This window comes from Cyrtonyx montezumae, unplaced genomic scaffold (genome assembly GCF_038088225.1).
Source record: "Cyrtonyx montezumae isolate F1298 unplaced genomic scaffold, pur_monq_1.0 scaffold_3, whole genome shotgun sequence".
NCBI lineage: Eukaryota > Metazoa > Chordata > Aves > Galliformes > Odontophoridae > Cyrtonyx > Cyrtonyx montezumae.
In genome coordinates this window covers 22,757,459-22,782,078 of record NW_027072034.1, presented here as the reverse complement: position 1 = coordinate 22,782,078, position 24,620 = coordinate 22,757,459, and the positions used below count along the sequence as shown (strand labels likewise).

Genomic DNA, 24,620 nt, shown 5'->3' with positions numbered 1-24,620 from the left:
TCTTCTTGCAGTGCTCTCCCTTTCTTTCCAGAGTCTGTCTGACCTAGTTGCTACTCCAGAAGGATTTTACAGCATATGAACCAAGACCAGTAAAACAAATGCTCTCTATTTGCCAGCACATCAAAAAACTCAGAATACGCCAACAGCCCCCAAGCTGGTTATCTGACAATTCTTAATATAACCATATTATAATCAACTCAGTACATACATATAGAAAGCTATTATGCTAACTCCAGCTATAGCTGCATTTGGAAATTAATTGGCATTTTGGTGCATACAATTACCTTGGAAGAGCTGTAAGCATCAAATAGCATGGTTACATGAGGCGGTGGAAAAAGAATTTCAGTTACAAATATAAAAAGATGTTCTTATTACACAGAAGACTTTTCTTTCTCTATAGTTGGAGCTGTTGGAGTAGTTTGGTTCCATATAACCTCTGGTGTGAACTCTTACTCAAAGCTGTAGCACCTGCATATGATTTTAGTAAAATAAATGCTGCTTCCTGTTTCCATGACCTTTCCATACCCTGTAGGCTAGATATTTTTCTAGCATGTTATTTTCCTCAACTTTTTAAGCACTAGCTTTTTTTTTTTTTTTAATGTATTTATTTTTCCTGTGGAGCCAACCCATTTAAATTTCTGTTTCCTTCAAAATAAACTATTTGTTTTTTCCATTCAAGTTCGTCTTTACTATTTCCTCTAATGCATTTTTCTACCCTTTTTTTTTCCCCAAGAGGGACAAGTAAAGTTCTGCCTGCTTGCATTTGTATGTTACTTATGCCTTAACTTGATTATTTTATATAAGTACTTTGAGGATTTTTGTCCTCTATTCTTTCTTGCATTGTCTTCTCAAGTATCATTTGTGGCTTGTTTTTGGGGTTTATTTTTGTTTTGTTTTGCCCAGTGGAAGACTTTTAAGGCATTGAGCTTTCTTTTAGATAAGTTGTTCTATTATTTTTGTTGGTTCTCAGAGGAGATTATTACAATAACTGACCCCGTATCCTTATGAGGAAAGAGAAATTCCTTCAGGAATGATCTTAGAGCACCTGACAATAAGGAAAATCCTTCTTCATAGAAAATGTTTAAATCTTGCGAGTGAATCTCTGAAACTTTCTTTTTCCAGTCAACAGCTGTTAGTTGATAACATTAAATAAGATTGTTTTATGCAGTTCATCGTGCAGTTGTGCACACACAGCCAAGTCTCTTTCCTACCTACTTCATGTTCTTTTTATCTGAAATTTAAGTACCAATAGTGAATATGGATTTTTTTTTAATCTTCATTTAGTATATATTTGTATATATATAAAAAAACAGAACAACTATGACCAAGACCTTGGTCTTAAATACATGTGTTGCTGTCATAGTCAGTGTCACCAAGCACTTGCTTAACTATTACATTTCCCAGTGTTTCTTGAGGTAGGGAAGCATTATCCCTGTTATGCTGATGAGAAAATGGAATTAGTCACTGCCATGCTGTAGGGAGAGTTGATGACTGTGTACATAGGGCACAGTTTCATTTCTTGACTTCTGAGCAACTTCTTATGAATGAAACCAAAAGTGTGTGGTTTTGTCTTGTCCTTAGCAAGTAACACATGTAACAAATCTAAAAGCACTTAATATGCTTTAGCTGAAGGAATTTCTGTCTTGTTGTTATGACTAGGTCACCTTTCTCTTCAGCTCTGGTCTTTGACTATTCTTTTTTCAAGACATACTTATTAACTTCTTGTCATCTTTAAACTTAATCACAGTTAAGTCTTGTATATCTCAACCAGCTGCTGAACAAGCAGAATCTGCCAGTACTTTCTGGAATCGAGTGCATTATTTGTATCTTCCACATCAACTGTTGTCCTTTTCTCCTATGTCCACTGAAGATCATAGTAAATTAAAGCCATTGAACCATCCATATTCAAAATCACACCTCAAAAGTTCATCTTCTGTTATGCATCCTTTAGTCTGACTTTTATTATTATTATAAGCCTGTAATAAGATTTGAGCTATTAGAGCTGGTAGTTTGCTTTTTGTTTTCTTGAGGAATATTAGGAGTTTCTTCAACCTCTGTCAAAGCAGATGTCACATTCCTGCTCATGGTCAGCGATGAGCATTTTGGTTTGGTAAAACTTTTTATACTGGTACAGTATGACCCAAAGATAGACTCTTGTATGTAAAGTACTACTTCGTATCCCTGTTTAGCTATACTCTAGAAATGGCAACTCTACTATCCTGTTAATTTTGGCTCAGGGATACATCCGTTTCTCAGCTCTTGTGACTTTAAAAATCATATAATACCTTTTTATGGAAAAGTAGCCTATGTATAACACCAGTTTTCACCTTCTATTTTGTTCCACTTGTTTTATTTTACTGTTACTAGGAAGGTATCCACAAATCCTGGGCAAGATCAATGTACCTCCTAGCTCTGCAAAGTAACTTTTCTGTGTGGGAGTTTAGTCTTTTGGAAGAACTGGGTTTGATTTTGGTTTTGTTTTCATCTACCCACAGGAAAACCACTTATTTGGCAGTAAAGTTCAAGGAAAAAAAAAAAAAACAACAACAACCAAAAAGGATAATGGTGTTGAGGGGGCAAGACTAATCTGTTTTTAACTTAGCTAACCTATTGCTTCCCGAGTAATATCATCTCGTTGCAGCTCTGAGTAAAGTGTTACATGAGCTGCAGTGGAGTATACTTTCTATGAATTTGGAAACTTACATGTTGCTGCTGGTGGTGGATTTCTCTTCTTCAAGTTTTGGTGACAGGGAAGGACCTAAAAGAAAAGGAACTGTTTCTCACTTTTAAACTAAGGAGGAGTTGTGTAATTTGAGAGAGAAGAGTGCATTAACTAAAAACATTTAAAGCTGTGAAAATCACAGAAAAAAAAAAAAGGAATGAAATAGAAAAACATTTACATTTGATAACATGATACTAAGACCTTTTTTCTTGTTTTGGACAGAGCACCAGAGAAGCAGAAATCAAGCTCAAAAGTGAAAGCAGAGTTAAACTTTTTGCCTTGGATCCAGATGCTCAGGTTAGACTTTTTACAGTGAAGTGTGTTATTTTCTTTGCTGTTAATCCTTTCGGGATGAAAACCAACATACTTAGTTTTCCTTTTCTTTTGTCTTTTCAAAGAAACTTGATTTTTCTGGCATTGAACCAGAAGTGAAGCCATTTGAAGAGAAGTTTGGAAAAAAAATACTTGTGAAGTGTAATGATTTGTCTTTCAATTTGCAAAGCTGTGTTGCTGAAAATGAAGAAGGACCAACAACGAATGTAAATAATTAATTATTTTATGTTAATATTGGCTTTAATGCTTTCTTGACACTGTTCCCAACGGCAGAGTATCTTACTATGACTCAGATATTTGGATTGTTTTTTTCTACTCTTAAATCAAGATGAGAGCCTAAGTTGTACAAGATGTAGCTTTGTTACAAACCCCCTCGTGGTGTAGAAAGTTCAGTTTTTCTTTTACTATCTTTTATGCCTTCTCAGTACTATCTTGAGTATCCCTTTGTTTATAGAAATAATGCTTATCTTCCTTTCATACATGGCTTATACAGTAATACAGATGCCAGCAATGACATTATTATGTTTTTAAATGTCTAGGTAGAACCTTTCTTTGTCACATTATCACTATTTGATATTAAAATCAATCGGAAGATTTCAGCAGATTTCCATGTTGATTTGAACCACAACTCAGTAAGGCACATGATAAGCAGTGCACCTCAGCAAATGATGAATGGCAGCGGTGATGGTTCACACAGGATTCAGGACACTTATGAAACAATGTTACAGTATCCAAAGCAGGTAAGAACTATAGTGACATGGCTTGAATTCTTTATAGAAGGGGAGAGTTTTCCTTCATACTTTACATAGCTTTCCATTATGTGATGAAAAGAGTGTATGCATTTTCCTTTTATACTTATCTCATGTTTTATTTTTAGGGAATATTCTCAGTCACGTGTCCTCATCCAGACATTTTCCTTGTGGCTAGAATAGAAAAAGTATTACAGGGAAGTATTACACACTGTGCTGAACCATACATGAAAAGTTCAGATTCTTCAAAGGTATGTTATCTTCTTTGTGGCACTGAAAAAAAATACAGAGGTGAGATGGATTGATTTGAAATTAATAAGTATCAGTCAGAAACCTCCTTCCTCCATTGGTGATGATGATTTGATATAGTCAGTTCTAGTTATTAGTAGCAACTGTTATTAACTGAAATTTTATTTCTAGCATATTTTTATGAAAATTATTCAGTTTTTTATAACGATGATATATTTTTAATGTCTTTGAATAGACTGATCTAGTGAAATAAATATCTTCAGTGTGATAATTGAGTTGAAAACTATTGAACAATGAAATATTAAATACAGGTCAGAAATTAACTATATGTCTCTCTTAGTTAATGCATCTCATTTACTGTAATAATTGTTTCTGACTTCGGCTTGGTTTCTGGTGAGCATACGATACTGTACATCTACACTCTTACTTTTCTTCAGAACCATTGGTGTCATTAAACCACTGCTTTTACATTTAAAATGCTCTGTAAGTTTGAAAGAACTCCACATCACCTTTGGAAGTAAACCACTGAAACATTTTAAGTTGGCAGAGGTCTAGGTTGTACCATTTTAATACTTATTGAAACATCCCAACAAGAACTTTGTCAGTTGCTGCTTCTTGTCTGTCACTGCAGCAACACTGTTTTAATTTTCATGGCTAACAGAAATGCTTAAATAGTTGGATCAGGATAGTAAGAGAGAAGGATTTTGTGAGAAACACTGGGTACTATTCATATCTCCTGTTTTCAGCTTGTGAAAATAATGAAGGGTTAACTTTCAGTTTCCACAGGGATACCTTCATCTTTCCTACTGATTTAATTCTGGCTAAGCTACATCTAAACTGTATTTTTCATCTGATCTTAATATAGAGCAGACTACTGATTTGCTTTTCCAGGAATACTTGAGACTTTTTGTAGCTGTCGTTAGAAAACAGCAGCATTTTATTTTAGGAATCTGTTTTTTAGGAAATGCATGCTGTTACTGAGTTAAAACAAAACTGCTACTGCTTTCTGGTGGTGTTGTGCCTGAGCCAGGCAGGAGGGTTAATTAAGCCCAAATACTTCCAAAATTTAATGCTGAGTGCTAGAATTGCATTGCCCTGTGTTACAGGAATGACCAAATAAGAACATTTCATTGTTATGTTAACTTGCACTGTCCATTTCTGGTTTTCATTTGCTTATAACTTTATACAGTTAAACATTTAGTTTGAATTTGGGATTATACTGAATTTATTAGTTAGAAACAAAAGCAGAACAGTACTGACCAGCTGTGTCAGCCTCCCTCATACGTCTGTGCAATGAGCAGAATTACTACTCCAGTCAATAAGGGAAAATGGAAGCAAAACAATTTGTAGATAAGAAGTTACTTGTTCTTCTTCCCTTAAATGCTTAGTATTGTTAATTATTAATTATTTATCAAGATTCCATACTTTAAGTTTAGTTTCCCCCTTTTATACAGGAAAAGATCATTGAGAGTTGACCCTAAGGACATACAGTAGAAACAATTCTTCATAATGTCAACAGCATAGATCAGGGATTGTTTTTCTGCATCTAGCAAATAATTTACTCTGTACTGGCACACATGGGAAGCTGATTTCTAGAAAAGAGAAACTAACTGCTCTGTCAGAATGTTCTGCTTCAGCTTAAACATTTCAGCTGTGTTGACCCGTCTCCAACGAGTGGGTTTCTAGCTCTGTTTGTTGGTTCAGCATAACAGAAGTTATGCTGAACAGTTTAACAATTTACAGAAGCAAAAATTGAAAATCTTAATGTGAGCAATTTAACAATGTACTTGATTAGAACTGTCCATGTGATCTTCTTATGATTCCTCTCTTATATGCTATATGTACTTGTAGTACAAATATTGCATCATATTTCATTGAATCATAGAATAGTTTGAAAAGGACCTTAAAGATCATCAAGCTCCAACCCCTCTAGCCATGGGCAGGGTATTTTAATAATCTTCAGGAATATGTTCTGGTACACAGAGTGGGGAGTGAATAGGGGAGCAAGTGGGTGAAAAATAATTATTTCTGTCTGGAGTTGTACTTCTGTCTAAAAAACAGTTCAATTCTGCTCTAGCTTTCATATGAGTTTTGTATATAATCAGGAACACTCTTCTTATTAGCCACTTTTTTCATAATTATGTTAATTCTGTCACTGAAAAATAGAATGTTAATTTTTTTAATCTGAATATTCTATTAGTGTAGTTGTTTAAAATGTTACAGAATCAAAAGATTTGCCTCAGATGTTGATTTGGTATTAATGAATATGTAGAGTGATTTTATAATTGGAGCGAGTTGCTTTGGTGGTTTGTTCCCTTTATCGCCTTACTCCCTCTCTTTTCTGATTACCAGTCATTGAAAATTTACATTTTGAAGCAGGCTGAAATCAAATCCCTTGAAATGTGAGATCAGCAAGCCTGAAATGAATAGTTAAGGGGTATTTTAATTCATCTGATTTATATCACTTTTGATGTGTGGGTTTTTCTTGTACACTAATGATGAAAAATACTTCTATAACTTGGCTGTTTCTTCTGTCGCTTGCAGGTTGCACAGAAAGTTTTGAAAAATGCTAAGCAGGCATGCCAGAGATTAGGTCAATACAGAATGCCTTTTGCCTGGGCAGCTAGGTAAGGACAGATCTTGCCAATCTGTATTTTTTCTTATCTTTTCTTTAACATTATCTTCTGCATCTCTCCTTAAAACTTAATCTGCTATAAACATTTTTTTTGTTTTACTTTGATATAAGCAAAGATTTCTTTAAAGCAAACTGGCTTCAGCTTTGTAATAGGAAAAGAGGTACAAGTTCATCACATTATTGCTCGAATTATTGAATATTGAGAACCATTTTCCATTGTCAAGGATTTCAATTTTACTGAGAATGAAATGGTTGTGTTAAAAACATTCTAAGGACAATGAAAGTGTATTCAATACTTAGTATAAAGGGAGGCACAACGTGTTCTGATTTGTAGTAAAGAGAATTGCAGTACTTGTGTTAACACGTCTGAAAGCAAATTTTGACTTTCAGGACATTGTTTAAAGATGCCTCAGGAACGCTGGACAAAAATGCAAGATTTTCTCCTCTGTTCAGACAAGACAGTAATAAACTTTCAAATGAAGACATGCTGAAACTGCTAGCAGATTTCAGGAAGTAAGTTTCATTTTCTTGCTTTATCTTAAAAATAAATAAATGTTTTTGTTGTTAGATGCTTCAGTTGAAGATCATATTCTGATCTATATATTTATGTTTTCACTTCAAATATGGAAGTTGTGCAAGCAGTCAAGGCCTTCATACCTTCTCTATGTTAGGAGTTATGGCTGCAGAATACACTGTTCTGCTTCTCAAAGAAAGAAAGATGAACACGTATTGTGTTCACTGAGCTTTGAAAGAGAATGCTAGCTCTCATGGAAAGTAGTTTAAGTCAGTGTCTCTGCTCTGTTCTGCTCTCCTTGGGGGTGTAGATTGGTCATCCTTTTTTGTTTTTTTTTTCTTTTATAAAAAGTATTCCTAATGACCCTAATGACTGTACTGTATGTGCAAGGCTTAATTCCCTGCTGACAAATGACCATATTAAGCAAACTAAAATATTTAGGTTTATTAGAGCAATCTTAATTGCTTTGCAAAGGCATTTCCACTTCTGTTATACAGCAGTTAGCTAGAATTGTATTAATTTGAACATTCTCAAAAGGCATTTCCTACGTCTTCTTTATTTCATGCTTACTTATCAAATCTGACAAGAAGGGGAGGTTCATAATGGGGGTTTTAACTCCATTTTAGCATGCTTTTCAAGCGTTCATTAAAGTTTACATAGTATTTAAATTGCTTGCAATGATATTATTGATTCTGAAATTAATACAGTAAATTTGCCTACCACAACACTTCACTTTGTGAATGGAAGAAATACCTTTGGTTATTATAACACCTTGTTTGTGCAATTGTGTACAGTATTTCACGGGAATTTTAGTAAGAGATTGTAACATCTCAGGCTTGAGCTACTGGAGTAAGAGTCAAGACTCCAAACAGAATTAGTTATTTCAGAGCACAGGATAGTGTTTTGGGAAAATCTAGCAGCTGTTTCCTCTGCAATAGTTTCAGGATGTTACTTTTGCTTGTTTCCTATTATCTTTTTTTTTCCTGGCATTTCTGAAAGCTTTGCATATTTAGCCCAACTTTGTTTTTTTTTTCTTGTGTTTCTTTTTTTTCTGTTTTTCTCCATTCCTATAGACCTGAAAAGATGGCCAAGCTTCCTGTTATTTTAGGAAATCTGGATGTTACGATTGATAATGTGTCACCAGATTTTCCAAGTAAGTATTAATAAGCACTGTAAAGTAGACATTCAATTTTTTTCACTTGAACTTTATATTGATTTTTAATATACTTTCAGATTATGTAAATTCATCGTACATTCCCACAAAACAGTTTGAAAGCACTACCAAGACACTAATAACGTTTGAAATAGAGGAATTTGTTCCTTGTATACCAAAACACACTCAGCCTTTCACCATCTACAACAATCATCTTTATGTTTATCCGAAGCACTTGAAATATGACAGTCAGAAGTCTTTTGCAAAGGCGAGTATCAACAAACAGTATATTATTTTTTTCTAGTTTAAGATTGTTTACATAATATATATCTCTGATGATCCTTCCAATTAAGTGCTTGAGTTCTTGTTTTTAAATACTACTTTAGGCAAGAAATATTGCCGTATGCATTGAGTTCAAGGATTCTGATGAAGAGGACTCCTTGCCTTTGAAGGTTAGTCTTTGATTTTTGTGAGCGATTAAAGAAAATAGTGACGGCTCAGCTAAGCAGGATGACAATACTCAATTTATTTAGGTTGAGATGTCTTTGTTGCATTTGGCATAGACGTAACTTATCTAGATGAGAAGTTGTCTGTTTCTGAAATAAAAGAGTATTAAAGAGCATTTACTTTTCTGTATCAACAAAAATTGCAAGAATGAACTATTGCAAACGAGTGATTTCTACCTATTCCAATACAAAACAATAAAGCTTTATATGAAATACAGAACCAAACTGCATTTGTTACTGAGCTACCACAGTGTATAGCAGGAGATGCCTGAAAGAAAGGAAATAGGAAAGACATAGGAGTCCTGAGGTGAAACCACACTTGTCCACTCTGCTGCACAGCAAGCAGATTACAGGACATGTAGTCTTATGTCTTCGCTAAGGGAACAGGAATGAAAGTCAGGACCACATAGGTTCTAGTAAAAGAATATCACAGCAACACGTGGGTAAATTCTAGAGACCATTCTGAAGTCTCTTTGTTAACTTTCCCTAAATATTCTTGATCAAAGGACCTGACATTTATTTTTCAGCCAAGTCAGGAGTGCTCCAATCCTTCGTATCGTCAACTTCATAGCAATTTGATTAGATGTTTAATACATTTATCTAAATTTCACAGTTGAAAAAAGATGAACTAGGTGAATTATGTGTTCTTAATTGCTGCTAATACATGCCCGTGTTAAATCTGTGACTATTTTTTAAAGAGAAATGCTTTTGATACATAAAAATTACATTACAAAACACCAATCCTTATTTAAGGATGCATTGCAAGGTACAACATTTCAAATTATAGGTGAAATATTTGTCTGAGATTTCTTTTTTCTATTGTTAGTGTATCTATGGTAGACCAGGTGGTCCAGTATTTACTAGAAGTGCATTTGCTGCTGTTTTACATCACCACCAAAATCCAGAGTTTTATGATGAGGTAAGTTACCTTTCACAATCATTTCTACTTCATTATGTGAGTTTCAAAGAGTAGAAAAGGTTTGAGGATCATGAAGGTCTTGCTAATGATTTCAGTTAAATCAGAACCAGTATGACATGTCACTGTTCTAGACTTCTACAAAGGTTGTGATTCTTTGCTTTTCAGATTAAAATAGAATTGCCCACTCAGTTGCATGAGAAGCATCATTTGCTGTTCACCTTCTACCATGTCAGCTGTGACAATTCAAGCAAAGGGAGTACAAAGAAGAAAGATGTTGTTGAAACACAAGGTTTGTCTACTAATGGTTTACTTTCAGTACTTCCTGGGGGGTGTGTTTATTTGGCAAGCTATGATTTTGTTATCTTGATCTATATGATATTTTCTAATTATATTCTATTGACTTAAAAAAATCTTTAAGTATTTCTTCTAATGTAAATGTTTTGGAATGCCTACAGCATGAATGCATTTACAAATTCATACTGACAATTTGTTTGCCTTTTCAATTATTTCTAATAGTGTGAGTTCAAATCATTTGTCTATTTGACCAACTTCTTCTGGTTTATGAATTGCATATCAGAGGTGTAGATTCATAATGGATTTAAAATGACTTTTCCTTCATGTTCCATAGTTGGCTATTCTTGGCTTCCACTAATAAAAGATGGAAGAGTGGTGACAAATGACCAACACATTCCAGTGTCAGCAAATCTTCCATCAGGCTATCTTAATTATCAAGAAATGGGAGTTGGAAAGGTACAGTATATAAAATTGCTCTAATTAAATAAAAATATATATGATGAGAAGGATTAACTGCAGTTCCACAGTCTGATAATATTTTAATTTCTTTTCTAGTGGAAGTTTCTTTCTTCTGTAGTTGAAATGGAGTGTTTTGCAAAAGTTACACATCTGACTTAAAGAAAAAAATCGTGACCCCTCAAACACAAGTTGGAAACAAAACTTGTGCCTAAGTTCTGACTTATAAAATAACTTGAATCCACCTGCTCTATTGTAGTTTTTAAAGTAAAGTGTTAAGTGCTTATTTATGTTATTGTTTAGCTGATGTATTCAGGAAATGAATTGGTTTCATTTTTGTAGTAATTTTTAAGTATATTAAACTATTTTCAGTTTATGAAGATATGCAAATAATCTCAAGTCCTTTACTAAATTTTTTTTAGCATTTCATGCTGTCTCCTTTGAGTAAGTCCTTTATTCCTGAAAAAAATATTATTCTCACATCTTAATTTTTGTGATCCTTATACTTCACTAGTAAAATTGATGGTTGTATTTTTCAAAAGCAGAAAGCTTGCAAAATTAATAGTAATAAAAATAAAACCAAGAAGAATACAAAATGTAAAATATGGTAGGAGATTTGATTAACTGAATGAAATGTAGATAGAAAATTGATTCATTTTGGAGGAAAAATCAAGAGCAAGAGGTGCTGCTCTCCTCCTATTCTGCCACCTTTTCTTTTTTAAACTTTACTGTAAGCTTTCCAGCCGTTGATGTCTTCACATTTTTCATCTTTTCATATTGTAGGTATATTCTTTATGCCTCTGCTGTTCATCTTTGCTCACGTCTACATGTAGGAGGTTAGGACTTAAATGATTAGCTGTAATTTTAGCAGTAAAGTCTCTGATTGTCAGGGTTGACAGTTGAGCCTTCCCATTCTCAGTTCTTTGCAAATGGAATGGGAAGGAAGCACTGCCTGCTACCTGTCAGTGACCTATGTTGAACCATGTCAGTAGTTAATTATTTAAATTTATTTTCTCAGAAAACTAGTAGCCATTTCTCTGTAGCCAAAAATTTCTCTGCACAATTTTAGGAGAACCATTAACTGTGGGAAGTAATTTTGTTGGCCAGTAAGATAACCACAGTGGGACTTGAAACGAACAAAACACCAAAACAAAACAAAAAAAATCCACTTGCGTTTCATAAATGCTTTAGGTAATATTGCCTGCATAATTTTCCTTTCTTTTCTTTTTAAATGACTTTATTCATTGTACACATTTCAACCTGTATAGAAAAAAAAATGTTTGTGGCACTATAAGAAAGCACTGTCTTACTCTAGTAATACTACTACATTATTTTACTTTTCCTCTACATGTGTGTTCAGCATTCCGGCCCTGAAATTAAATGGGTAGATGGAGGTAAACAACTGTTAAAAATATCCACTCATCTAGTGTCAACTGTGTATACTCAGGTGAGTTACAAAACTCTAATTTGTTTTAAGATTGATGTATGATTGTTAAACTCAGTAAGCTGCTGTTTTACTGTTTTTGTCTCTTAAACAGCTCATGTGGTTTCTTTCTTTCACATCAGCTGTGAAAATCAGCATATGTTAAACTGAAGCTATAAAAAAAATAAAATGCAAGTCAGTTGCCTAAAGCTGTCATTCATACAATCTGAGTCCCCCTCACAGTGAGGAATTTCTTCCTTCTGTCTAATCTAAATCTCCCCTTTTTCAGTTTAAAGCCATTCCTCTTTGTCCCATCACTACCTGCCCATGTAAAAAGTTGGTCTCCTTCCAGTTAAGTACTGGAAGGCCACAGTGAGGTTCTTCCTAGAACCTTCTCATTCCCAGGATGAATAAGCCCAGCTCTGTCAGCTTTGCTTTATAGGAGTAGTGCTCCAATCAGTGTTACATGGAGACAAAGTCAGTCTTCAAAGTAGCACGCTTAGATTCATTTTCCAAAATTATATACACACATATATATATTTATATAAATACAAATCCATATTTTAATGTGTTCTGATAAGATTTATGGAAAGTAACGTTAGATATTGTTTAATTTGTGTTTCTTTTTTGTCTTTCTCAGGACCAGCACTTGCATAATTTCTTTCAATACTGTCAGAAAACTGAATCTGGAGCTCGTGCACTAGGAACCGAACTTGTAAAATATCTTAAGGTATAAAATGACAGTGAATAACAAATAATACTCTTGATTCATACCTTTTTAAAACCTAGGATCCTCAGACATTATCTAGGTCTTGTTTATGCAATATGCAAGTATATGAAGAACAAGGTGCTTCCTGTACTATATAAATGTATATTATAAGATGAAGCTATAAGGAAATGAGATGGTATTGGTTAGCATTATGGCTGATAACTTCAGAGTACCAATGGCTTAGAATGTGAAATTAATCAAATATGGGAACGAGGAAAAATTGGTAACTGTTGATTTTCTAAAGTTTTGTTTAGGAGGTCATGAGCATCATGTCTGTTGTTCTCTTTCAAGATGAGATCAATAGAGTGCATTGTTCCTACAGCAATTTACCAAGTATGTACCAAGTAGGCCATATTTTTAATGTGGAATCCCAAATTCAGTCATCTTAAAATCCTTGTGAGGTATCACAAGTAACTCCTGATTTTCTTAGACACAAGTTTGTTCTTGTAATTAAATACCATCTGTTCATTCATCAGTCATCATTCAAGGCCAGGCAGGATGTAGCTCTGAGCAGCCTGCTCTAGTGGTTGGTGACCCTGCCCATGGCAGGGGGGTTGAAACTAGATCGTCTTTGAGGTCCTTTTCAACCCAGGCCATTCTATGATTCTATGACTATCATTTCCTATGGATTGAGCCTATGCTATCATAGCAATGACACCTTAAAGTAGCAAGCATTTTATTTCTTCCACCAAGTCAGAAATGCCGTGCCACTGGTAGAGTGCCTGAATTGCAGAACATGAAAACTGTTTTCTTGTTTATTCTATCTCCTCTTCCCCTCCCAAACAGGATTTTTTATAAAATTGTATAACATTTATGAAACTCACCTGATTCAAGATTTTAATATGCTCTCCTTCATATTTTATGAGCCCAAACATCACTTAATATCTCAGAAGTTGATGTATTTTCTTGAAGTTACCTGTGCAGCTGTCAGAGATAAAAAAGAGGCACAGCTACTAGCAATCTCAGTGTAACTGAGTAATTAAAGGCATCACCAGTTTACAAGCCAACTTCTGGTAGAGATCTATTTAAAACACCACCTTCCCCAAAAATGTTTGCATTCTAGACAAAGGTGTGATCTGAAATTCCATTCATGTGTTTACCCTGTTCTAATATTCAAGGCTTACAGAAAAGATGCTGTACGGTATGGCTGCTGTTTCCAATAGGAAGCTAAGTGCTTGTAGGAAGGAAGACCACTTCAGGTCTTGAATGTGCATATAGGCAAACGCTCAAAGACAAACAGAAACTTAACAATAAATTAACACATTTCAAACATTTTAATTTATTTTCCATATGCATGTTCAGCAAATATGCCCCTCCCCCACCCCAGCAGACTTTTTTAATTCCAGAAAATTTTGTAGCATAAAACTGTATCTGGTGAATTGCCATATACTGTCTCTTATGCCCTAATGATCGTCTACAATATATATTGCTTGTGATATAACACAGAGGATTTCCAAGTGAAATCTTTGTAGATACTGCAGAAAGAGTCTGTGCTCTCAAGGATTAGAGGTGTTCCGTAATCAAGTCTGTATATATGCAAGATGGACAGCATATCTTGAATTAGTTGAATTGTTAGTAATTACTAGTCTCTAGTTTCCAGCATTAGGTAGGACGGACTTTATAGCAAAACAATATACTAAATTATTAAAAATTAGAATGTCTTACAAGTGTAACTGCCATTGCAGTTATCACTGCAGGTAACACAATGATGCAGGTAGGCAATCTGTATGGTTTTGTGGAATTTCTATTTGCTAAGTGCATTCATGGATAAAACAGCAAAGTATGTTAGAGTGTAGGTTTAACCTTGCTGTGCTACGCTGTTATTCATTTCAGTGGAACATTAAGTAGTATGCATGTCAACAGAAAAGTATGTAATATTTCTAAAACAGTTTTTAATGAAACTCAGTTTTAAAGTTATTTAAACATTGAAAATATTTACCAAACATTTATGTTGGAAACTCTTCAGTTGTCTACAATGTAATTGTATTTCAAGTAATCCACAAATAACACAATATTTTGGAAGACATACAGTAAGTTTTCTGTTTTCAGAACTGGTGATTTGATGTCTCTGTTTCAAGGTAGTGACGGTATTACTGCTTTCTTTCAGAGTCTTCATGCTATGGAAGGCCATGTGATGATAGCTTTCCTGCCAACTGTTCTCAACCAGTTGTTTAGGGTTCTTACCAGAGCAACCCAAGAGGAAGTTGCAGTTAATGTGACGAGGTAAAGAATTTGAAGTGCTTCATAGGGTTTAAATGGTGACTGGCCTATCACAAGCTTTTAACTGAATAACATTTTTGCTATTGCAATCACAGTTTTTCATGAGATTTTATTAGATTTTCATTTCTGACTTCCATTTAGAGTGATTATCCATATTGTTGCTCAGTGTCATGAAGAAGGCTTGGATAGCTACTTGAGGTCTTATGTCAAGGTAAGCGAAGTTTTAAAAGTCAGTTAAAAGTAAGTATATTCTAAAAGCAGTATATATAGATGCATCTGTTTAACTTCAATTGTTTCACGTTATGTCATTGTTTCCTATTATGTTCTGTATTTCCTCTCAAAGTATGCCTATAAAGCTGAGCCCTATGTTGCTTCTGAGTATAAGACAGTACATGAAGAACTGACAAAGTCAATGACAACAATTCTGAAGCCATCTGCTGACTTCCTTACAAGCAACAAGCTACTTAAGGTATATATTGAACTATACTTTTTACTGTATGGTCTCATCTGATCATAACTGAATATAAAGAATAAATTTTGTTGGTTCAATGCATATGGCAGTTTTACAGAGTATTTTCTTTTCTCCGCAGTATTCATGGTTTTTCTTTGAAGTTCTGATAAAATCAATGGCTCAGCATTTGATAGAAAACTCTAAAGTGAAGGTATGTCAACTTCTGCAAAATGAAGTTATTCTAGCAATTTATACAGTGTCTTCTTAAATCATATTTTTATTACATATTAGAACAGAAAGAGTTTTAAAATATGATTTCTGCTGTAAGGAAAGGAGAGAGAGAACAAAGCAGGAGGAGAAAGCAGTAAGAAAAATCTATAGTGCTATGTAGAAAAGTATTCTAAAAGGACAGAAGTCTCTTATTCTATATATTAGAGTGGTCTTCATAAATCACTAGACCTTTTAGTAAGATCACTTAGTATTTATGGTGCAGTGACTTTGGAAGCAATAGTCAAATCTCTGTGAACTTTGATGTAAGTACTACTGTTCTGCTCACAAAGAAGCAAAATTGCTTCTGATAGGTTCTTGGTGATGCCAAGCAAAGTATTTCACTGATAGGCCAATAATTATATATAGAAAGAACAGTTGAACTCACCCAACTGGTGAAGGGACTCTGACTTTGCAACACCCCTTCTCAGGAAGTGTCCTAGGTCCAAAAGGTGCTCTCCCATCAGCAGCTGGCCATATGAGCCCAGGATGACCCCACCCTTGGTCCAGCTTTTCTGGTTCCCTGGAGAGCACAGATGAGAACAGTTTGGCTGTGCTCCCAGGGGCAGTGACACCCTTCACCAAGTTCTCAGTCACCAGTTTAAGTTCCCCTACAGCTACCCAAAAATATGCGGTAATCTTTGTGAGCTGCATTGAAGCTGTGGTATTAAATGACTCTGAGTACAGTGAAAAATGCTGTTTAGAGACCATAAACCTTGTATTTGAAGACTGCTTAATCTAGAAATGCATCTTTAGCTGGGTAGGGGAGCGAGACATTTACATGGTGCTAGTGCTACAGATAGACATATATTTTGGCAGAGTAAGCCTTAATCACTGGCTTCTTAAAAATAAACTCTCTAGGCAACTGTGACAAGTATCTTGTTTTGGCTTTTTTTAGATATATGCACAAGAGGGCTTCCTTGTGTGTAGTGTAGTAAATCCTTCTGGATTTAAGATATCAGAATTCTTACTTGTGTTAACTGAACAGCTGTTAGGAAATTCCTTGAAATTTCTAGCAAGAAGACAAAACTTATCAACTGCTAGTCAACAGAAATGCTGTTAATTTAAACAAAAGTGAGCAAATTATTCAGATATTCTCCTTTTTGTTCTTTTCTAATTCAGTGGAATACATTCAGAGAATTTAGAAGGCAGTAGAATCTATAGATTCAGATTTCCTTTACTGATGGTCCTTCAGGAAGGAGTTTTTGCCTTTGTTCATTCTATGAATTGAGTATTTCTTATTTCACCGCAGTGTATTTTGAGTTTATTATAATTTCTTAATTATATTAATATATTTAATTAATTAAATGGAAATGAATAATTGATAATGCAGAAAACATTCATTTTATTGCAAGTTGAAATTTTCCTGAGATGTCTGGTATTTAATTAGAATTGTTTAATTTGAAAAATGATACTGTAACTAAAATAATAGAATCAAGAATATTCTGAGTTTGAAGGGACCCATAGTGCCACAGAGTCCAGGTCCCGGCTCTGCACAAAAATCAGACCAAATGTCTGAGAGTAGGGTTCAAATGCACATTGAACTGTGGCACTTGGGGCTGTGCCCCCTGCCCTGTGCAACCTATTCCATGTCCTGTGCCCTCTGGAGAAGACCCTGTCCCTGATCCCCAGCTGCCCCTTCCCTGACACAGCTCCATGCCATTCCCTCAGGCCCTCACAGTCACACAGAGCAAAGCTCAGCGCTGCCTTCTACTCTGTGTGAGAGCTGCAGCCACCCTCAGGACTCCCCTCAGATCTTCTGCTCTGTAGTGAGCAAACTTAAGGAATTTTAGCTGCTGCTCATATATTTTCCCCTCTAGAGTCCCTTCACTATCTTCATAGCCCTCCTTTGGACACGTAATAGTTTTATGTCCTTTTTTGTGCTGTGGCACCTAAAACTGCAGACAGTACTCAAGGTGAGGCTGTACCAGAGCAGTGCAGAATATGACAGCCACTTCATTCTACCTGCTAGCAATACCGTGCTTGATGCACCCTTAATTTAATTATCAATTTATTTCAAGAATGATTATATTTTTAAATTGAAATCGGATGGTATACAAATATGGTACAGTATAATCTTTTTTAAAACAGTCTATGTAAACAAACTGAAAACAAATGCAATTCACTTCTCAGAATGACTCAACCAATATCCGTGATATTAGTATTCTCTTCATGAATCTGCATCTCTTACATGGTGAGCTACCATGGCTACCATTGATGCATTCACATTACTAAAAGTTTTATTATTATTTATTTCTTCCACATGTGACTCATCTGCTCAAAGCTGATGAACCTTTACTACCCCATGTGATCCTACAAACAAATTATATTTGGAGAGCACCAGCACATGCATCTGAGGAGCAAATTCAATTTAACATTTCATTTTGGGGAAAACAAATTGGTAAAGGAACAGTATGTCAGCAACAGATGCCAGATATACATAGATTTGATTACTTGGTACAGCATGATCATAAATAAGGCAGACTGAACAAATACTGTTCATGAAAAAAAAACAGACAAAAACACCAAGAAAGTACTGACTGCTAATTGCATTTTATTTATGATTCTAAGTTGCCAGAAAGAATTGGGTAAACCACACAAATGTCCAAGTACCAATGGCACTTTGCACTTTTTAAGAGTCTTCGTTCCATAAAGAAGCACAGTGATTTCATAGATTTTAATAGGTTCTATAGATATAAATCTAAAATGATAATAGCTCATATAGAGATTTTCTTATGCAGCATTGAAACTACCAAATTGTTGCTGCATTTTTATTAGGACTTACAGATACTGTCGTAGAAATGTGTAGTAATCATACTTAATTTAAAACAAACTAATTAAACTTGGTACTGGAAAATACTTTTCCATTTTATATTTGTTTATACTCCTTGCTGTACCAGTTTATTATTGAACTTCATGTAGGTTCAGATTGTTTCTCTTCTGTATCATAGAATCACAGAGTAGATCGGAAGGGGACCATAAGTGATCAGGGTTGCCATGCAGTAAGCAACCAGATTGGCTCCAGTGCTTCACCACCCTCATAGTGAAGAATTTCTTCAAATATTTAATCTAGTTCTCTCAGTTCATTTAAAACCATTTCAGCTGTCTTATCACTCACTACCTGCTTGTGTAAGAAGTTGATCTCCCTCCTGTTTATAGGCTCTTTTTGAATACTGGAAGGTAGCAATGAGATCTCCCTAGAACCTTCTTTTCTGCAAGCTAAATAAGCCCCACGGAGAGATGCCCCAGCCCTATTATTGTCTGTGGACCTCATGTGGACCTGTTTCACCAGCTCCACTTCTTTCCTGTGTTGTGGTCCACAACATCTGTGTAATAGTACTCTATTTGGGGCTCACAAGGGCAGAATAAAGGGGATCAGCCACCTCCTTCTCCCTGCTGGCTGCCCCTCTTTTGTTGCGTCCCAGAATACTGTTGGCCTTCTGAGTTGCAAGTGCATCACTGCTCCCAAGTCCTTCTCTGCAGGGCTGCTCTCAATGACTTCTCCAAGTCTGTACACACATCTGGGATTGCTCCAACCCACGTTCAACATCTTGCACATGGCCTTACTGAATTTCTTAGGGTTAGGTATATTTTTTTAGTGTAGGAACCTGATGGATTTTTTTAGTTCATTTTTGATAATATCTTCAAAAGCAAACCTGAAATAGGAACTATTCAATTGTACAATAGGAACAAATTCTCTTAACGTGCACCTTTTAAATTCTACTGCTTTCCTGTATTCTGCCCAGAACTGCTGTTCTTTCTCATTCCTCACTTGACAGTATTATTTCATAATAAGGCTCTTGGCTAAAAAGCTGCTGGAGTGAATTTCACTGCAGATTTAACATCTAATGTGGAGTTAACAACAAAAAAGGAACTTCACCTCTTTAAGAACTAACCTCACTGTCATCTTCTTTGTGACATGAAAAAAATGAGCAGAACTCGCCTCTTGTTTGCAAGTAATTTCATTCCCTGACATCACTTTTTGCTTTACAAGCCCCTTGAAATTATCAAGCATTTTTTTTACTAGCTTTTTTCTGTCTCATTGGATAAATTAATAAACAGAACCTATTCAGATTTCCTGCTTATCAGATCTGATAAAATACTGCACTTATAGGTGTAGCAAGATTATTTCTATAGCAAGTTTTTTATGGCATTTAAAAAAAAATGCTGTCCACTAAAAGCCGAGTTACAAAAATATTGACTGACTAGCATACCTACCAATGGAAATATTTAATTTTTAAATGTTATATTATTCTTGAATGCTGTTGATATTTATACAGGGATCATTTTCAACCTTAACATTTAGGAACCTGATTTTTCAAAAGATAGAACCAGAGATTTTGGAGCACAGTTCAGACACAAATACAGCAAATTGTGTAATTGTTGATTTATGCAGTTCTTGTTCTTTGCCAATGTCTTGTTCTGCCTAGGAGTGTCACTTTCCGTTTAGTTCAAGAAGATATACAAGTAACAAAGTATTCAAAACAATTGGATATTTTTATTTCACAGATTTCAGAAAGAAAAGTCACAATGACTATACAGTTTAAACAGCTTTTAAGCCAGCTTCTCCTTCAGCCCCACCCCACCAGTCATTAAGACCCTTCAGACAAAATACAGTCTAGTCAAGACTATAAGATGTAAAAAAAAAAAAAAAGAGGCTCTACAGTGGCAAAATGCTGAAGAGACCTCAGTGACCCTCACTACAAGAAGGACATTGAGGCCCTGGAGCGTGTTCAGAGAAGGGCAACAAAACTGGTGAGGGGCCTGGAGCACAAGTCTTATGAGGAGCGGCTGAGGGAGCTGGGATTGTTCAGTCTGGAGAAGAGGAGGCTCAGAGGAGACCTTATTGCACTCTACCACTTCCTGAAGGGGGGTTGTGGTGAGGAGGGGGTGGGCCTCTTCTCCCTGATAAGTAATGACAGGACGAGAGGGAATGGCCACAAGTTGCGCCGGGGAAGATTTAGATTAGACCTGAGGAAGCATTTCTTTTCTGAAAGAGTGGTCAGGCACTGGAATGGCCTGCCTAGGGAGGTGGTTGAGGCACCGTCCCTAGCGCTGTTCAAGAAGCGTTTAGATGAGGTGCTAAAGGACTTAATTTAGTAGTTGGGTAGAGATAGTGATAGGAGGATGGTTGGACTAGATGATCTTATAGGTCCTTTCCAACCTTATGAACTTATGAACTTATGACCAATAGTTGATAAAACTGTTGTTGAAGATAATGCACAGTCACCAGAAACAAGTAAATCATGAATGTAGAAGAAATCTGGTAAGCTAATTGACAAAGAACTTGAAAGCAGGGGAAAACAATTCTGACTGGAATCTTAAAAAAAAAAGAAAGAAAGAAAGATTCTGAAGGCTGGAAGAGCTGAGATTTCAAGTGGCTGATGAGCAAGAGAAAAAAACATGAATGACAGTTTCCACAGTGGCTGAAGTCCACGAGAGTTATGGAAAACGTAGTTGCAGAACAGCAAAATATGTTTTTCATGACAGAAAAGGAAGTCTTAAAATGCAACTATTATACATGAGTAAGCTGGTACTGTTTTGGGAAGAAAAACAGCAAAATTGTAAGATTCCCTTTTATTCTTATCTTCTTTTGTCAGAAGTATTTTATTTTAGAACAGCATTAATACTTTACACCTACAAACTTTTATGTATATGGTTTGTCCATCAAGCTGGAAAGACTTGTTTGTATGAATTTTTAACAAAAAATATATTTTTATATTATTTACTTTCAACCAAACACGCTTTTTTTCCCCTCAGTTTAAAATGCCTGCAGAAAATCTTGAATTTAATGAAAATGTTATTTTAAGGTACAATGAGAAAAAAAATTGAAAACTTTCATTCTCCCTTCCCTGTCAGGTTATTTATATCTTACATAAAATAAGTCTTCTGAACAACTTTATCATTATAAGCCAGATTAAGTGCATATCTGAATTTTTTCTACTAGCTGTTGCGAAACCAGAGATTTTCAGCTTCCTTCCATCATGCAGTTGAAACTGTTGTCAATATGTTAATGCCACACATCACTCAGAAGTACAGAGACAACCCAGAGGCTTCAAAAAATGCAAACCATAGCCTTGCTGCCTTCATAAAAGTAGGTACATGACTGACTTGGGTTTTGTGATTACTTTTTCTATTATAATACTGTTTTGCCATAGATTTTAAAGAACTTTAAAGTCAGCTTGCATAAAACTGAGTGTGCAGTTTGAAGTGTGCTTTTGAAGTTTAATTCTATGGTCAAGTTAAAATGCACTAAAGTATGATTTGTCTTCTGTATTGGAGCAGGCAGATGCCTGTTCAGAAGATTGATTATAATTAATTTGTATTTTATCAAAACTTTATTTCTTGTTTTGTTCCCCCCATTCAAAAATAATTGTGGTACTCTCTAATCCAACAAAATCTTCATGCACTGAATAGAGCCTGTAATTTACATAGATTTTGTATGGACAGGCTTACAGTATCTTTTTTTTCAACCAGCAAGAACCAGCTGGGAGAAAAAAAAGGATGGGAAATAAAATGATAGATAAAGCTGCTAGTGACATGCTGTTTTTGTTTATGCCAAGATAAGAAATCTATCTTCTCACAGCTCTTTTATTTGTAACTTGTTTACAGTCTCAATTCTAAGGAAAAACATGGTATGTGTATGTGTATATATGTATTTAGTTTGTTTTGTTTATTATATGCAAACTGACTGAAATATCAATAATGTGTTCAGAAAATTAACTAGTAAAATACAGAAATATAATTTCTGGATACTGAAGCAATATTTAATCAGTTCTATCTTGTTTTTTTTTTTTTTTTTTTTTTTTTTTTTTTTGCATTTTTTCCCCAGAGGTGTTTTACTTTTATGGATAGAGGTTTTGTTTTCAAGCAAATCAATAACTACATCAGCTGCTTTGCCCCAGGAGATCCAAAGGTATTCCGTTTTTAAACAAACTAATTTTAGAAGCTGCTTCTTGTTGCATGTGGGTAGAGTCTTACATTAAGAATTCAGATTTATGTCTGACTACATTTAAACATGTTACTTAGAAATCTCTATGCGTATTTATTTATTTATTTATTTTCCCCATGAAGTCACTTTTTCATCATTTGATTCCCATCTCCAGGTACAACTTCACCACCCTAAAGCATGTATATTTTTGCTAAATAAAGCATGTATATTTTTGCTAAATATAGCATGTATTGCCCTCTAAAAAAGAGAGGATAGTGTGCAACACTAAGCAGAAGTTTTTAGCATGAATGCACAAGGCTAAAGTTGGAAGAGTTAGATGTGATCTTTGATTTCTCTAATAAGTTTCTATTAGTTTACTGTAGAGGGAAGAGCATGTACCAGTGGTACAAAGGATTTCCTCTGTGAATCTTCTCTTAAATCAGTATATAATATGTTATAATATGCTGTATGTCCAAGGAACATTGGACATAGTAGGATATAATTAGAACATATCCAACTTTCAAATATGAGTTGTTCTAAAAGTATATTTTGATGAGTTGCAGAACAGTGACAGGTCTCTAATCCGTCATACTGCAAGGTTGCAAGAAATCACATTTGTGTGTAAGAAAGCTGACTTGCTAATGTTATTCAAAACACTGGATCAGTTGTTTAATTCATACTTTAAAATTATTTTTGCAGACACTTTTTGAATTCAAATTCGAATTTCTCCGTGTAGTCTGTAATCATGAGCATTACATACCTTTGAATCTACCAATGCCATTTGGAAAAGGCAGAGTTCAGAGATATCAAGGTAAACTCTTCCAAAGATGCATATGCTGTGTTTCTTAGATGTCACTGTTTTAAATAGAAGCCGAAAGTTTTAATCTCTTCCTTCAAACCCGGAGAATAATTTAGGTAAAATAGTCTGTACAAAGTCATTAGAAGATATGGTAAGTTATGTTTTTGACACTTGCCTTCCTTTCCTGTTCTGATATTAAGTTTTGAGTAGTAATTAAACTTTGATCAAGGTGACAGAACAAGATTTGGCAGTAAGAGCTAGACATTGGCACAGAGCTTGTGTTTGTCTTTGTCTTTTTCCTTTTATTTCTGAAGGAACAGCAGGACTTGAGAAAATAGTGGTTCTGATTACACAGTAAAGAATCCTGGTGCCTGGTGACTTAGGGTTTTGGCCAGAATAATCTGAAATCTTTCTGGCCCTGTTTTAGTATCCCATGAAAAAGAGATCTCAGGTGGTGTGACTGGTTCTTATGTACATTTCATAGAATCATAGAAACATGCTTCTGATTGAATGTAGCAACAAAAGTCTACTGTGTTACTGAATTTCTAATATACTTATATTTAAGCTAATTTATTTAAATATTTTTATGTTCTTCTATGTAAATTGAGAAGAAAATGCTTCAATTGAAATAGGTGAGGCATCTGTTGTCTCTTACACTTTTAATATCCACAGCAAATTTGGGGGATTATTTTCTTAGAAAGTAAGAATTAACTGAGATCACAGATGTTAGCAGGCTTTATTGTCTATATTCATAACAGATGTATTTGGAAGATAGATAATGAAGAAGGAACTCAAAGCTACAGTACAGAAATCTAAAACTGCTTAGTCCATGTTTGGCTTGCAGCCTTTCAAGCTTACTAACTTGGGACTGAACTACAGAATAAAATCTAAATTCTTCTACCACACAAATTCCTGAAGGATAGGATGTTTATGCTGTGTGTGTGCCTTGTCAGTGCACGAATACAGACTTAAGCTTACTTAGTATATAGCTGTAAAGAACTGGTCCTGGTAGGCTTAGAAGGAAGACTCTTACGTATAGGATAGTATTTTAAGAACATGTAATTTGAATATATATATACATTCATATGCTTATATTTCTGTATCTTCTAGTGATGGAATAAAAATTGCAATTGTTTAATGCATAATTATGTGGTTAACTGGGTGTGTGTGAATATGATACTGAGCTTCCGCTTCCCCTCCAATACAGAATCACAGAGCTGTAGGGGTTAG

General features: G+C 35.0%; 1 protein-coding gene across 11 annotated transcripts in view; it reads left to right on the top strand.

Moving 5' to 3' along the window:
- DOCK9 (dedicator of cytokinesis 9) overlaps positions 1-24,620 on the top strand; it is a 119,735-nt gene that overhangs the window by 58,627 nt on the left and 36,488 nt on the right. For all 11 annotated transcript variants that reach the window (XM_065740798.1, XM_065740796.1, XM_065740791.1 and 8 more), the window contains exons 10-30: positions 2,945-3,019; positions 3,121-3,261; positions 3,595-3,795; positions 3,933-4,055; positions 6,598-6,680; positions 7,079-7,201; positions 8,276-8,355; positions 8,436-8,623; positions 8,742-8,807; positions 9,688-9,780; positions 9,946-10,069; positions 10,409-10,530; positions 11,891-11,977; positions 12,594-12,683; positions 14,830-14,945; positions 15,084-15,153; positions 15,286-15,411; positions 15,533-15,604; positions 21,608-21,754; positions 22,493-22,576; positions 23,291-23,402. In XM_065740798.1, coding sequence (XP_065596870.1) covers positions 2,945-3,019; positions 3,121-3,261; positions 3,595-3,795; positions 3,933-4,055; positions 6,598-6,680; positions 7,079-7,201; positions 8,276-8,355; positions 8,436-8,623; positions 8,742-8,807; positions 9,688-9,780; positions 9,946-10,069; positions 10,409-10,530; positions 11,891-11,977; positions 12,594-12,683; positions 14,830-14,945; positions 15,084-15,153; positions 15,286-15,411; positions 15,533-15,604; positions 21,608-21,754; positions 22,493-22,576; positions 23,291-23,402 — 2,323 coding nt within the window. The remainder of the gene's footprint in view (positions 1-2,944; positions 3,020-3,120; positions 3,262-3,594; positions 3,796-3,932; positions 4,056-6,597; positions 6,681-7,078; positions 7,202-8,275; positions 8,356-8,435; positions 8,624-8,741; positions 8,808-9,687; positions 9,781-9,945; positions 10,070-10,408; positions 10,531-11,890; positions 11,978-12,593; positions 12,684-14,829; positions 14,946-15,083; positions 15,154-15,285; positions 15,412-15,532; positions 15,605-21,607; positions 21,755-22,492; positions 22,577-23,290; positions 23,403-24,620) is intronic.